Source organism: Marmota flaviventris, chromosome 9 (genome assembly GCF_047511675.1).
Source record: "Marmota flaviventris isolate mMarFla1 chromosome 9, mMarFla1.hap1, whole genome shotgun sequence".
In the NCBI taxonomy this organism is placed as follows: Eukaryota; Metazoa; Chordata; class Mammalia; order Rodentia; family Sciuridae; genus Marmota; species Marmota flaviventris.
Genome location: NC_092506.1, coordinates 14581459 through 14596664, shown reverse-complemented (window position 1 = coordinate 14596664; position 15206 = coordinate 14581459). Strand labels below are relative to the sequence as shown.

The 15206-nt window shown below is 42.1% G+C and overlaps 2 protein-coding genes across 3 annotated transcripts; both read left to right on the top strand.

Moving 5' to 3' along the window:
- Positions 1 to 94: 94 nt before the first annotated feature.
- Positions 95 to 12079, top strand: Tmx2 (thioredoxin related transmembrane protein 2). Its single transcript, XM_027944182.2, has 8 exons — positions 95 to 365; positions 8555 to 8615; positions 8814 to 8927; positions 9809 to 9885; positions 10116 to 10222; positions 10398 to 10463; positions 10556 to 10685; positions 11220 to 12079. The coding sequence occupies exons 1-8, from the start codon at positions 177 to 179 to the stop codon at positions 11364 to 11366; spliced, it is 891 nt and encodes a 296-aa protein (XP_027799983.1). The 5' UTR covers positions 95 to 176; the 3' UTR covers positions 11367 to 12079.
- Positions 12080 to 12177: 98 nt separating this feature from the next.
- Selenoh (selenoprotein H) lies at positions 12178 to 14689 on the top strand. Of its 2 annotated transcripts, XM_027944185.3 has the most exons (5): positions 12178 to 12437; positions 13006 to 13165; positions 13254 to 13399; positions 13533 to 13662; positions 14522 to 14689. In XM_027944185.3, the coding sequence occupies exons 2-4, from the start codon at positions 13047 to 13049 to the stop codon at positions 13631 to 13633; spliced, it is 366 nt and encodes a 121-aa protein (XP_027799986.2). In that variant the 5' UTR covers positions 12178 to 12437; positions 13006 to 13046; the 3' UTR covers positions 13634 to 13662; positions 14522 to 14689. The 2 variants fall into 2 exon arrangements, with proteins under 2 accessions (XP_027799986.2, XP_027799985.2); XM_027944184.3 differs by having other exon boundaries at positions 12178 to 13165.
- Positions 14690 to 15206: the final 517 nt, after the last annotated feature.

Below are 15206 nucleotides of genomic sequence, written 5' to 3'. Positions count from 1 at the left end.
TGGCCAATAAAGTATGAATCCTCTTTTCAGGTCTGACCTGCCTCAACATCCAATCAGAGATCTACTTCCGGGCCCAGAGGCGGTGCACCTTGAGACTTGGTCCAATAGAAGTCTCAGTGGTGGGGAGGCTCAACTACAGACGGCTGAGAGCGGCGGGTGCAGCAAGGGCCGGAAAGATGGCGGTCCTGGCACCTTTATTTGCTCTCTTGTATTCGGTGCCGAGGCTTTCACGATGGCTGGCTCGACCTTACTGCCTGCTGTCTGCTCTGCTGTCTGCCGCCTTCCTACTTGTGAGAAAACTGCCGCCGCTCTGTCACGGTTTGCCCACCCAACGCGAAGACGGTAATCCGTGTGATTTTGACTGGGTGAGCGCCCCCTGTCTCAGTAGCGTACGACCTTGACTGTCCATGCCCTGCCAGGTGCACCTGGGAGCCTCGGGGTTCACCTTTCTGAGAACGCTTGAGTGTTTGAGCCTGTAGCAGGCTTATAGACCGAAGAGTGTAGATCCCGGGTCGTCATCGAGTCTCAGCCTGTATGTTTAAGATGGGGAAATGGGGCCAGCTAGTTATAGCCCCTGCACAACAGCAGCCCAGTATTCTCTCACACTTGCATGTATGCTTAGCGTTGTACCATTCATCTAGTCAACAGCCTTACCCAAACTCTACACATGTGTAGCTTTTTACAGTGCTGCTTGTTGTGTAAAGCCCTCCGAGGAGCCAGTAGTACAAGGCGAGCAGTAGTATTTCCGTTTTTTAAAATTTTATTTTTGCGGTCCTGGAGATGGAATCCAGGGCCTCTTGCATACCAGAAAGTGCCATACCACTGAGCGGCATCCCAGTCCTCCATTGATCTCATCATGGTTAGGCGACTTCTCAAGGTCACACAACTGCTGATATCCTGAGAAACTACTCTGATGGTCACAGTACTGCACACTTGATAAGCCATTTCTAAATTCGATAAACTTTTGCAGAGTGAACACTCTGTGTTAAGCACTGTGCACGATCCCAAGGATGCAAAATTGAAAAGAATTTGGGTTGGGGATATACCTCAGTAGGTAGAATGCTTGCCTTGCATGCACAAGGCCCTGGATTCAATCCCCAGCACCGCATGCACACACACAAAATTGAAAAGGATTTGAGATCTATTGTGAAGAAATCTATTCTAAGCCCCTTGCTGTGCTTTCTAGGTAGGAGTGGAGGCACCTCTTTAAAAAAATGTGAGCCAGGGGCTGGGGATGTGGCTCAAGCGGTAGCCCGCTCTCCTGGCATGCGTGCGGCCAGGGTTCCCTCCTCAGCACCACATACAAACAAAGATGCTGTGTCCACCGAAAAATAAAAAATAAATATTAAAAAAACTCTCTCTCTCTAAAAAAAAAAAAAAAAAAAAAAAATGTGAGCCAGGCTCCTGTGGCCCACCCTGTAATCCCAGCTGCTCAGAAGGCTGAGACAGGAGGATTGCGAGTTCAAAGCCAGCCTCAGCAAAAGCGAGTCTCAAAGCAACTCAGTGAGACCTTGTCTCGAAATAAAATACAAAATAGGGCTGGGAATGTGGCTCAGTTGAAGCTGTATCTCATGCTGAAGAGCTGTACCTGTAGAATTTCTGTCTTTTTTTTCCCCCAGCTCCAAAAGTGAATCTTGACTTTCACCAGATTTTCTTTCTCCCTCCCTTGTTTATTCTTCCTGTTTTTCTTGACAGAATTATTGGTTAGAATGTAGCCATCTGATTTCAAAAGATCCTTTTTAAAATATGTTTTATGTACATTAAAGATAATGGGTTTCAATAAGCTCAAAAGGGTATATGGATAGTAATAAGGATTTTAATAAATGTAGGAGACCTTTTTTAAAAAAATATATTTTTTAGTTGTAGATGGACAGAATACCTGTATTTATTCATTTTTTTTTTTTTTTAGAGAGAGAGAGAATTTTTAATATTTATTTTTTAGTTTTCGGCGGACACAACATCTTTGTTTGTATGTGGTGCTGAGGATCGAACCTGGGCCGCACGCATGTCAGGCGAGTGCGCTACTGCTTGAGCCACATCCCCAGCCCTATTTATTAATTTTTATATGGTGCTGAGGACCCAGTGCTTCACAGGTGCTAGGCAAGTGCTATAAAACTGAGCTACAATGCCAACCCCTGTAGGAGACCTTTTATCAAAATTTATTTCTCTGTATATTGTCTGATATGCAAAATACTGGAAATCTTAATACTCTTTTTTTCTTTTTCTTTCCTCTCCCAGGACTGACTGTAGCTTTTGGAGCCAAAGAACCTGAGGTTTTTTTTTTTTTTTTGTCTAAGAGAGAGAGAGAATTTTAATATTTATTTTTTAGTTCTCGGTGGACATAACATCTTTGTCTGTATGTGGTGCTGAGGATCAAACCCGGGCCGTATGCATGCCAGGCGAGCGCGCTACCCCCTGAGCCACATCCCCAGCCCCATCTTATTACTCTTGATAGCCAGTTTTTGTTTTCATGGAAGAGTCCTAGTTTACTAATTCAACTTGGTGATTGGGAAGTTAGGAAATAAGGTAAACTCCAAAGTTTTAGTTGTTTAACATATTTAAAATATTTCTATTTTATTAAACAAAAGGGAAAAATAAAAATCAAGCCTTTATTTATTTATTTTTTCTGTATATACTTACTGTCTTTCATGGTAATCAAAAGATTTGATAAAGGAATAATGATTTCTTTTTCTTTCTTTTTTTTTTTTTTTTTGGTGCTGAATGTTGAACCCAGGGCCTTGCCCAGGCACTCTACTACTGAACCATACCCTCAGCCCCATGTTCATTTCTTAATAGAAGAATTTGAGCTAATAAGTACAGAGGAATGACAGAATTTAAAAGTCATTATTAAGGCCTTTAATGAAATCAGAGATCTTAATGATCATTTGTGGATGCTGAAACCATCAGATGAAAGGTTAATGTGTCTCTTGGAGTACTGTAGGAGGAAGACTACCTAGCACCACTTATGGTGTATATTTTTGCCAAAAGATTTAAATTTCATTGAATTCAAATCTCTAAAGCTCATTACCACTTTACAATAAATATGGGAAATATAAGGTCATCATTAAAACATACTATGAATATCAAGCTGCCAAATCTAGAAAACTGGGCAAGTCAACAGTACAAATGACTCATTATCTCCAGTTCATCCTGGGTGTGGTGGCACATGTCTGTAATCCCACCAACTGAAGAGGCTGAGACTGGAGGATTTCAAGTTTGAGGTCAGCCTGGGCAAACTTAGTGAAACCCTGTCTCAAAATTAAAAGGGTTAGGGATGTACCTTAATGGTAGAGCACCCCTGGGTTCAATCCCCAGTATGGAGAAGAAAAAAATTTTTTTTCAATGGATATATAGCCTGAGATTAAAAAAAAAAAAAGGAAGAGCTGGTATCCACTAAAAATTAAAGAAAATGGTGCTGGGGATATAGCTCAGTTGGTAGAATGTTTGCCTTGCATGTACAGTCCCTGTGTTCAATCCCCAGCACCTGCCCCCGCCCCCCAAAAAAAATTTAAAGAAGCCCGGCAAGAGTGGTGCATACCTGTAATCCCAGCAGTTTGGGAGGCTAAGGTTTGCAACTAAGCATGGTTTCAGGAATCCCACTGAGGGTTATTAGAATGTTTCCCCTGTGAATAAAGGGGGACTACACACAATAACATTTTTACACACAATAACATTTTGAAACAGGATCATTTGAATAAAGACAATTGGGAATTATTGTGTTGGGTATGTATGTGATATATGAAAAACAAAACTCAGCTTTTACTACTATACTCTAGCAATGCAGAACTTTTTTTTTGTTTGTTTGTTTAAGTCCTGGGGATCAAACCCAGGGCCTTATGTATGCTGGGAAAGCACTCTACCACTATATCTCTAGCCCCACAGGATATTTCTTTGATTTCTGGTTTGGGAAATAAATATTATTTGGGGATTTCTTCTTATTAACAACCAATCATTTTTTTTCTTTTTAAAATATTTTTAGTTGTAAATAAACATGATATCTTTACTTTTTAAGTGGTGCTAAGACTTGAACCCAGTGCTTCACATGTGCTAGGCAAGTGCTCTACCACTGAGCCCCAGCCCATAACCAATCATTTCTGTAGCAGATATCAGCTGGATGTCTTCTAATTCAATTTTATTCTGATACCATCTACGTGGATTTAGAGTCAGATCCCCACAGGTTGAGGGCTTCGTCCTATAAGACTACCTCTATTTCAGATGCCATTAAGAAGCAATAGGGGGCTGGGTTCCTAGTGCAGTGGTAGAATGCTTGCCTATTGTATGTGAGGCACTGGATTTGATTCTCAGCATCACATATAAATAAATAAAATAAAGATCCATTGACAACTAAAAAATATTAAAAACAAAACAAAACCACAAGCAATAGGTTGTCACCTATACTTTTGACTAATAGCTATAAAAAGGGGTTCCCAGTATGCACTTTTTAGATTTAACTAATTTGCTAGAGCTCACAGGGAAACATTTTACTTATATTTACTGGCGTACTAATAAAGGATACAGAGGTGTAGATGTAGAGATGCATAGGGTGTGGTTTTTTGAGAAGGCGTAAGCAGCTTCCTTAAGGAACCTCATGTGTTTAGCCCTCTAGAAGCTCCCCCATTTTTCCAGTTTTTATGGAAGCCTTACAATGTAGGTAATGATTGGTTAAATATTGGGCATTGGTGATCAACTTCAGCCCCTTTCTGGAGGTTAGAGGGTAAGACTGAAAGTTCCAACATTAATCATGGCTTGGTCTTTCTTGTGACCAGCCTCTGTTCTCATTAGCACATAAGTTATTTAGCCTTCCATCACTATGAGATAATCATAAAGAAGTAATCAGTTATGAATTATGAATACCTGAGATAATTAACTTATAAAGAGAAAAGGTTGATTTTGTTTCATTTATTTTGTGGTTTCATCTGTGGTTAGTCTGATTGCTGGTAGGCTTGTGGCCAGGCAGCACATCATGGCAGGAGCATATGGTGGAGCAAAACTGCTCACCTCGTGATCAGGAAGCAGAGAGAGCAAGGGGACCCAGGGTCCCACAGTCCCCTTCAGGTGTACACCCCCAGTGGCCTAAAAGCCTCTCAGTAGGATTACCTCCTCCTTGTAGCATCACCTTGGGAACCAAACCATTAACACATAGACCTTTGGGGGATATTAAAGATCAAAAACTATAGGGTTGTGCATGCCTATAGTCCCAGCTATTTGGGAGGATAAAGTAGGAGGATCTTGAGCCCTGGAGTTTGAGACCAGCCTGGTAACAGTGAGACCTTGTCTCAAAATAAATTTTTTAAAAAAGATGCAAACTACAGCTGGGTGTGGTAATGTATTCCTTTAATTCTAGTGACTCGGGAGGCTGAGATAGGAGGATTAGAACTTTGAGGCCAGCCTCAGCAGCTTAGCGAGACTATGTCTCAAAAAAAATAAAAAAGGCCTGGAGATGTAGTTCGATGGTAAAGTGCCCCTGAGTTCAAGTCCTAGTACCAAAAAAAGAATCCAACTATTGAAACACACAAAAGACACTTGTTCCTCCAGAGATTTCAAGCATTTTAGGAACTATATGTCAAGAAACAAGATGAAGACCAAATGTATATATTTCATATTATTATAGTATAGTTATGGTACTGTGTTGTGGTTAAAAATTAGAAAAAAGTGAGGCTGGGAATGTAGCTTAGTGATAAGAGTCTCACCTAGCATGTGAGAGACCCTGAGTTTGATCCCCAGCACTGCAAAAACAAAAGTGTCCTTATGTGTAAGAGATACACACTAAAGTTTCACACATGAAATGAGGTAATTGGAATTTGCTTCAAGTTTTTTCCATCATAAAAAGTGGGTAGCATAGACATATGAAATACCACATTTTCAAAATGTTGGTTACTGTTTTAGCTGGGTAGTAGGGGTTAATTAAAGTATCCTCTCAGGCTGCGGGTATAGCTCAGGAAAGAACATGAGCTTGGCATCACAGGTCCTGAACTTTAATCCTCAGCACTCCTCTCCCCCACAAAAAAATATCCTCCCTACTTTTGTGTATGTTTGAAATTTTACTTAAATGAAATTTTTGTTTTGTTTTGGGAGAGCCATGAAAAGATTTAAAAACTGTGAACGAGATACAAAGAGGCCTCTGCTTCATATAGTCATTCTGGAACCCATTCTCCTTCCATCTTCTTCCTATAGTCTTTTTTCTCTTTCTTTCTTTCTTTTTTTTTTTTGGTACTGGGGACTGAACTCAGGGGCACTCAACCACTGAGCCACATCCCTAGTCCTATTTTGTATTTTATTTAGAGACATGGTCTCACTGAGTTGCTTAGCACCTTGCCATTGCTGAAGCTGGCTTTGAACTTGCGATCTTCCTGACTCAGCCTCCCGAGCCACTGGGATTACAGGTGTGCACCACCATGCCCGACCTATAGCTGTCTCTTATCTTAGTACCATGGAACTAGTGGATGAAGAAAGGAAACTGGAATGCAAGGGCACACTCTTTTTTAACTGTCTTGAGTACAGAAGTGGCAAATCATTTCCACTCAGTAATACTAATCACACAGCACTACCAAGATGCAAGGTGATTGGGAGAGAGTCTAGTTCTGATGCCCAGGGGAAAAAGGAAATAAAGTTTGGAGTACTCATTACCAGTCCATCTTTTAGAATGCTCCTTTTTTGGTTCTGTATTTGTATTTGGTCTTCTGATTGACCATAGTTCTTCTCTCTTTTTGTTTTTTTTTTTTGGTACTGGGAAGTGAATCCAGGGGCACCTAACCACTGAGGCCACATCCCCAGGTCATTTTTATTTTTTGAGACAGGGTCTCGCTAAGTTGCTGAGGCTGGTTTTGAACTTGCCATCCTCCTGCTTCAACATCCTGAGCCACTGGATTATAGGCGTGCGCCACTGTGCCTGGCCTCTTTCATTTATTTATTGGAGAGAGAGAAAGTGTGTGTGGTGTGTGTGTGTGTGTATGTGTGAGTGTTGCTAGGAATTTAACCCAGGACTTTGCATGTGCTAAGCCTGTGATCTTCCCACTGAGCTACCCTCTCAATCCTTAAATCCTAATTCAGACCCACCCAATTTCATTCATGAAAACCCTAATAATTTGCTTCAGGTATAATATTTACTACAGTCTGTCATAATCCCACATTCCCGTTTTACATGTCCATATCTAAATTCAATTAGTTACTTTTTCTTTTTGGTACCGGGGATTGACCCAGGTGTGCTTAACCACTGAGCCATATCTCCAGCCTTTTTTATTTTTTATTTTGAGAAAGTGTCTCACTAAGTTGCTTAGGGCCTCGCTAAATTTTTGAGGCTGGCTTGTAACTTTGAATCCTCCTGTCTTAGACTCCCAAGTGACTGGCATTATAGGCGTGTGCCACCATACCCAGCAATTAATTACTTTTTGTTGGAGATTGAAGCTGAAAACCTAGGTTCCTGACCCCCAGCTGTAAATTTCAGTTGATTTTTTTTTTTTTTCTGAAATGACCAGTTGGCTCTGTTGTTAGTATAAGAAAAGGATATGGAAGGCCTTAGACCATCTAATCTACAGTCTTTTCCCCCCACCATGCTTTTTCTTTTATCTTCATTCATGTTATGAGAGGGCCATATTTAGTGAATTAGTCCTGCATTCCCTCCTATACTCTTTGAAATTATCTTGTTTGTGTCTTTGTTATGTTTCTTCTCTGTCTCACATGGGTGCTAAAATTCTAGAAGAAAGAACTGAAGCCAGGCGTGGTGGCACAAATCCCAGCAGCTCAGGAGGCTGAGACAGGAGGATGGCAAATTCAGAGTTAGCAACGGCAAGGTGCTAAGCAATTTAGTGAGACCCTTTCTCTAAATAAAAATTAGTGAATAGGGCTGTGGATGTGGCTTAGTGATTGAGTGCTCCTGAGTTCAATCCTAGTACCAAAAAAATAAAGAACTGTAAGCCAAGGGTATTGAAAAGGGCTCTGCAGCTCCCCTTTAGTTCTCCAGTTTCATCAAAGGTACGCGGATTATCACTGCAGGTGTTGAGTGGAGAGCAACAGTTGAACTTGAGCAAAGCCAAACAAGTGGAACAGATATTTTACTAATAGAATATTATCAAGAAAGCTGAGATGAAAGGTGGAGAGGTAGTGGGGGAAGTGTTGGGGAGTAATATTGGTCAAAAATGTGGAAGAAAAAAACAAAAAGAAAGCTTTCCTAGAAAACTATTTTTTTTTTTTGACCACCGTTATACTGAGTTGATTGTAATAATATCTTGGGGATATATCACACTTTATACAACCCTTTCATATCCATTATCTTATTTAATTCTCACATTAACACTTTGAAATAGATAATGGTCAATCAGGAAAGCCAAAGTTTAGGGATTAAGTGATTTGCTGAAATTCACCAGCCAGTTTGTGGCAGGAGTAGAACTTAAACATAGCTCTTCTGACTGCTGCTTTCCCCACTACTACTTAGTGAACTGCAGTTATATCTTTGTTATCATTCTCAGTCTGGATCTCTGTTGGTTTTTCTAACACATTTGGTCCTCCTTCATCAATTCTTTTTACTGAATTCCTTGTCATTTTGCTTCTGTTCCAGAGAGAAGTGGAGATCCTGATGTTTCTCAGTGCTATTGTGATGATGAAGAACCGCAGATCTAGTAAGTTCAGCCTGCTTCTAAGTCTCAGGATCAGGCCTGATACCCCTGGAGTTGCTTTTTTCATGTTATGAGAGGGGCACTATTTAGGGCATTTGATCTTCTTCCCTCTTCCATTTCAAAAGTACCCCAAGAAGATGGAAAAAGAATGGGATATAGGAGTATACAGCCCAGCCTGACTTGTGACATCTCTTGTTTCAGTCACCGTGGAGCAACATGTAGGCAATATCTTCATGTTTAGTAAAGTGGCCAACACAATTCTTTTTTTTCGCCTGGATATTCGCATGGGCCTGCTTTATATCACACTCTGCATAGGTGAGGCAATTACCTTTTTAAAATTCTTCATAAAACTATGTTAATAAAGACTTGATTTAGGGGCTGGGGTTGTAGCTCAGTGGCAGAGCTCTTGCGTAGCATGTGTGAGGCACTGGGTTCAATCCTCAGCACCACATATAAGTAAATAAAAAATAAAGTTAAATCAACAACTAAAAAGTATTTAATAACAACAACAAAAAAGACTTGATTTAGCTGGGTGTGGTGGTGCACACCTGTAATCCCAGTGGCTCAGTAGGCTGAGGCAGGAGGATCACAGGTTTGAAGCCAGTCTCAGCAATTTAACGAGACTGTGAGCAACCTAGTGAGACCCTGTCTCAAAAATTTTTTTAAAAAAGGGTTAGGGATGTTGCTCAGTGGTTAAGTGTCCCTGTGTTTAATCCCTGCCACCAAAAACATAAACACTTGATTTGAGGAACCAAATTTCATTCCCAAACAGGTAGTTATGTGTGTAGCTTAGATGGTAAGAAAATAATACTGGGCACAGTGGCACACACTGTAATCCCAGCAGCATGAGAATCTGAGGCAGGGGATTTGCTTGTTGAAAGCCAGCCTTAGCAACTTAACGAGGTGCTAAGCAACTCAGTGAGACCCTGTCTCTAAATAAAATACGAAAAAGGACTGGGGATGTGGCTTAGTAGTTAAGTGGCCCTGGGTTCAATCCCCAGTACCAAAAAAAGGAAAAAAAACAAAAAACAAAAACTGCAGAGACTGTACTTTAGAGGAAGGAAATGTATTTTTGGTCTACATATATCTACAAGTATGTATTCTTTGGTGGCTGAAATCCTTGAGTTGGTTGGAGATAAGTCCTGTGTGCAAAGCCTTGTATGTTTTTTGCCTGATATCTTTTTTCCTGTGTTCAGTGTTCCTGATGACCTGCAAACCTCCTCTGTATATGGGCCCTGAGTATATCAAGTACTTCAGTGATAAAACTATTGATGTGAGTATTCTTCCTCCTCTGATTCTTGGGTACTTGGTAGATGATTTTGTAATTATGTTCTCAGTTCACTAGGAGGAATAACAGTGCTTCAAAATGAAAGTCAGGAGCATTTGTGATTCATTATGAGAGCCAGGAAGAGGGAAGTCAGGATGAGGAATTAGGCACTAAGGTCTGACTCCTCCCAGATTCTTACATGATCCAGTTCACTATTTCTTCCCTTTGTGTGGCAGGAGGAACTGGAGCGGGACAAGAGGGTCACTTGGATTGTGGAGTTCTTTGCCAATTGGTCTAATGACTGCCAATCGTTTGCTCCTATCTATGCTGACCTCTCCCTCAAGTAAGTTAGTGCAAAGGGAGGGATAATGGAAATTGAGATGCAGTACCTTCCTTCTTATTTTTGGCCTTGACTTTTACGCTTTCCAGCCAAAGTCATTACCCCCTTCTCTCCTCAAATATCTTTATTTTCACTTTTTAAAATGTCTTCAATATATTAAATAATATGTTCTTCTCAGGTACAACTGTACAGGGCTAAATTTTGGGAAGGTGGATGTTGGACGCTACACTGATGTTAGTACCAGGTATGTAAAGATTAGAGCTAAGGATCTTAGCAAGGAATTACTTTGAGCACTATATAGAGATACATTCACAGAGTCTTTTCTGGGCCCTGTAGGTACAAAGTGAGTACATCACCCCTCACCAAGCAGCTCCCTACCCTGATCCTGTTCCAAGGTGGCAAGGAGGTAATGCGGCGGCCACAGATTGACAAGAAAGGACGAGCTGTCTCTTGGACCTTCTCTGAGGTATTTGAAGGAATAGGCAAGTAGTTTGCAAACGGGTACAGATCAGTGGATGAGTTCTGAAACCCAACCTGGATTTGATTTCCAGTGTCTACCACTTGTCCACTAGTTTTTGAGGATATAGACTAGATACTAGGCCTCATTTTAGTTCACTCACCAAATTTACATTGTATGCCAGACTGCTAGTACAGGGAACAATGATGAGTGAAGACTTAGTCTCTAAGGCGCCTATAGTATATAGGCATTTAGGCTTCTCATCACAAATTGGATATCCATCTGGCTCACAAGATTATTTTACAGACTACATGTAGATAGTATCATTCATTCTTGGCACAGTGATTGACACATAATGAATACTTAAGTATTAATTGACTTTTCTGGGTACTTAAAAAAAAAAAGAGGAAAGTTAAATTAGGGTAGATTTGTATCCTTTCCTTTCTCCCTTCTTTCCTACTCTGTGTCTAAATACTCCTTACTTTTAGGTTCTGAACTTTACCTTCCAAACCAAATCCTGATGTGTGCATCTCTTTTGTGCAGGAGAATGTAATTCGTGAATTTAACTTGAATGAACTGTATCAACGGGCTAAGAAGATATCAAAGACTGGAGACAGTATCCCGGAGGAGCAGAGTGTGGCCCCAGTCCCCACCACAGTGCCAGATGGGGAAAGCAAGAAGGATAAATAAGATTCCTGCCTAGTTTTTGCTCCCTCTTCTGTCAATTCCAGGCACCTTTGAGGCCCTACTCCAGTGTAACCATAAGCTCTGCCTGAGGCTGCTGCCTCTTGTTTTCCCTGTTTGGCTGTTGCAGGGTAGGCAGGATGCTGCTTCTGATTTTAAAGAAGCAGGCATAGAATTGTCAGGTACCCTAGAGGAAGGCCTGCCTTGCTGTGGCCAACTGTTTACTTAAGGGAGAGATCTCATATGATGGGGGAGGAAATGGTTTCCCTCCAAGGTTGGGTCAGTGTGTAAACTGCTGTTCTTCCTTAGACATCAGCAGTCTGTGGTTTCCTTATTCCTCTTAGTGGCTCTGCACAGCCTAGACTAGATCAAACCTGTTACTTGCCTGGGTATAGAACACTAAGAATTTTTCCTCAAGGACCCTTGCTTTCCTTAGGCCCTTCTGGCTTGGTCTATGGCATTCATTAAAAAATACAAGCCTAAATTTGTTACTGGTCCCAAGGAGAAACCTTTTACCACAGAGTTTTCATCATTGAAAATAGTATTGAATGATCCCCCTATTTTGTAGGGATCCAGAGGAAAAGGAATAAAAGCTTGAGACTTTCCTTTGTGTGTTGGGACCTGGAGGAGAAAGCCTGGACTCCCCTTTTCTCCTACCTAGTCCCCACACCTAACCAACAGTTTCCATAATAAAAGAGACTGGGATTTCTTTTGATTAATCTTTTGTGTATTTCTCTTGTGTTAGAAAAGCTAGGCAGGGCTAGGAAAGTGGATCAGTGGGAGTTTACCTAGCATGCTTGAGGCCCTGAGTGGGATCCCCAGCACCACCAAAAACCAGACAGTCTTCAAAGAAAAGCTAAGTAACTGCAAAGGAATAGCCCATCTTTTAATTTTTTATTTTTATTTTTATTTTTTTTAAATTATCAGTACTGGGGATTGAACCCCTGGGTCCATTACCATTCAGCTATATCCCCAGTCCTATATTTTTATTTTGAGACAGGGTCTGAGTTGCCCAGATTGGCCTTGAATTTTCGATCCTGATCCTCCTCCTTCCACTTCCCAAGTAATGGATTACAGGTGAATGCCACCATGCTGGACAAGACCACGTAATATGAAAGGGCATATTTTGTTTCACCAAATGCTGGGTATCAATTCCCAGGATTGATGATGATTGGGGAAGACCGATTTCTGTAATCTAAAGTGCTAACCAGAGGGGATGCTTTGTGAACTTAATTTTGGATTGGTCCGTGCTTCCCAGGGAGGAATTTGGAGAGCATCATAAAGCATAGCATTTAGTGCAGCGCATAGGTACCTAAACCTCTGTGTGGGATATGAAGCTTGCTTCCAGACTTGAGTCCCCACGTCCCGGCATGCCTGCCTCACCTCGTCCCTTCCACCCATAGTCTTAATGGTAGGGCCTGGTTCTCGTAGTACCTCCCCCTTCTGGTAGGCGGAGTGGCTGGGCTCAAAGGTCCCGCCTCCCCGCCACATGCGCGCTGCGGGCCCCGTTTTCCACTCTCGCGGGGAGTTTTTGTTTCGTGAGCGGAAGTTCTGGGTTAAACCTGGTGATTCGAAGTCTGACTGCCCTCCTGCTTGGTGCTATCTCAGTCGTAGCATCTTCACTGTATTCTCCCTTCCGCCCCAGCATCCCCAGTCGGCTCGGCGCGCGGCCGGATTCCAGGCGCCATGGCTCCTCGCGGGAGGAAGCGGAAGGCCGAGGCCGCTGCGGTCTCCACGTCGGAGAAGCGGGAGAAACTGGAGAACGGCAAGGAACAAGCAGAGGAGGCGGTCGTCATTGAGCATTGGTGAGCGCCCTGGGAGGCGCGGGCGGCGGCGGGAAGAATGGCTGGCGTTGCAGCGGGGCCGCAGTCTGATCTCCCCGTCTCTCCCTAGCACTAGCTGACGCGTCTACGGGCGCAACGCCGCGGCCCTGAGCCAGGCGCTGCGCCTGGAGGCTCCGGAGCTTCCCGTGAAAGTAAATCCTTCCAAGCCCCGGAGGGGCAGCTTCGAGGTGACCCTGCTGCGCCAGGACGGCAGCAGTGAGTGCGGGCCGGAGCCTGGGGGGAGAGGGGCCTGGGTCTAAAGCTAAGAATCACTAGTTTTGGAAACCGCGGCCAGCTGTTGACTTTAGAGATGCTCTTGGATTCCAAAGTAATTTCGATTTATTCCCAGGTGCCGAGCTCTGGACCGGGATTAAGAAGGGACCCCCACGCAAACTCAAATTCCCCGAACCTCAAGAAGTGGTGGAAGAGTTGAAGAAGTACCTTTCGTAGGCGATTTGGGCAGAAGTCCTCATGCTGAGGTTTGAAATGGAGAGGGAATTAATCTTGGGTAGCTTCTTGCAAAGGAGCCCATACTGTTATAATTTATTCCACACAGGATCTAAAAGAGTGGTTTCCTACAGGGTGTGCCTTTTGCAAACCGTTTTCATTTTCATTTGAGTCCCTTTATGCCATATTATAGAACACTAATGGTAACATTAATGATTCTTTATAGAAGCGTAATTTGTATACTTCCGGTTGATTGTGGCCCTGGGGGTATGATCCAGTGTTGCTTTTGTTTGAAAATTTATTTCCTCATTCCTGGTGGCTATTTTAATTCTTTGAACCAGTTTTAAATCTTACTGCTTCCCAGAGTTAAAATTTTTAACATGTGTTTTTATGTGGGTTAATGATTTTCCTTCTTTACTGGCACATTACTGTACCTGCCCCTACACTTTTCTAGGGTTATTTTGCCCCCCCCCCCATGTCTTATGTATTAAACACTGCATTATAACACTGTGCGTCTTGGTTAGGTGGATTTTTGTCTGTCCATAATGTTTCATTCAATGCTTTGGCATCTTGTCAGGCACTTGTATGTTGAATGAGTTTTGGGGGAAGGATACAATCCTTGAGCTCCTGGGTGGTGGTGGTGTGGGAAGGGATGGCATGCCTGTAATTCCAGGGACTTTAGCAGGCCGAAGCAGGAGGATTACAAGTTTAAGACCAGTCTCAGCAAGTCCTTATCTCAAAAAATAAAGGGCTGGGGATGTTGTCAGTGGCAAAGCCTCCCAGGGTTTAATCCCCAATACCAAAATATAATAAAGTGATGGAGGGAGATGTCTTCCTTAGTCTTTGGTTGCCTGGATCTCTTCTCTAACATTTCCCTTCTCGTTATTGCAGCTGTCTCTGGTGGTGTTGGAGCATTTATGATGGGACATGGCTAAACTTCAGTCATGTACCTGAAGCCATTTCTTCCACTCCAGAAATGATACAGATGAGGCAACCCTCTAGTAAGGCATTGTAAAAATATTTGAATTTGGTTTGTTTAATAAAAGGTTAAATAAAGTATCTAAGAGTAAAATTTAATGTTGATGGACAAAGCCAGCTGTGGGATTGGTGGTCCTTATTTTTCATTGACCAAGGTCACCAATTGGCCTGGAACTTGAAAGAGTCTCTGGTATAACGTGAAACACTTATAAAAACTATGGGAGCAAAGTAAATAATTTATTTTTTTAAAAAGCAACTATCTTTTTCAATTCACTTCTTAGAAGTGATGGAAGTACATCTTTCTGGCCCTGTGGAGGTTTTACCTAGACTTCACATACTGGCAGTGAACAAGCCCCACAAATATAAGATGCTGGAAGTGTCCTATCAATCATTCCCACCCACTTAATGTTTTGCCTAACATAGTTTCACATCTTTTGGGATATTTTTCTCTTTTTACTCTGTGGTATTGGGGATCAAACTCAGGGCCTCTTACATGCTGGGCACGTTGTGCTCTGCTACTGAGTAATAACTCCAACCCTTTTTAAATTTTGAGAGGCTCAAAGTAAAACAAAACCCCACCTCAGAACTTTCCCTGAAT

Bases quoted from the DNA above. Each gene is read 5' to 3' on its own strand.
- Tmx2 (XM_027944182.2), top strand. From the start codon at position 177: ATGGCGGTCCTGGCACCTTTATTTGCTCTCTTGTATTCGGTGCCGAGG. The intron at 8,928-9,808 runs GTGAGGCAATTA...TCCTGTGTTCAG, and splicing joins TTATATCACACTCTGCATAG to TGTTCCTGATGACCTGCAAA. The intron at 10,464-10,555 runs GTATGTAAAGAT...TGGGCCCTGTAG, and splicing joins TACACTGATGTTAGTACCAG to GTACAAAGTGAGTACATCAC.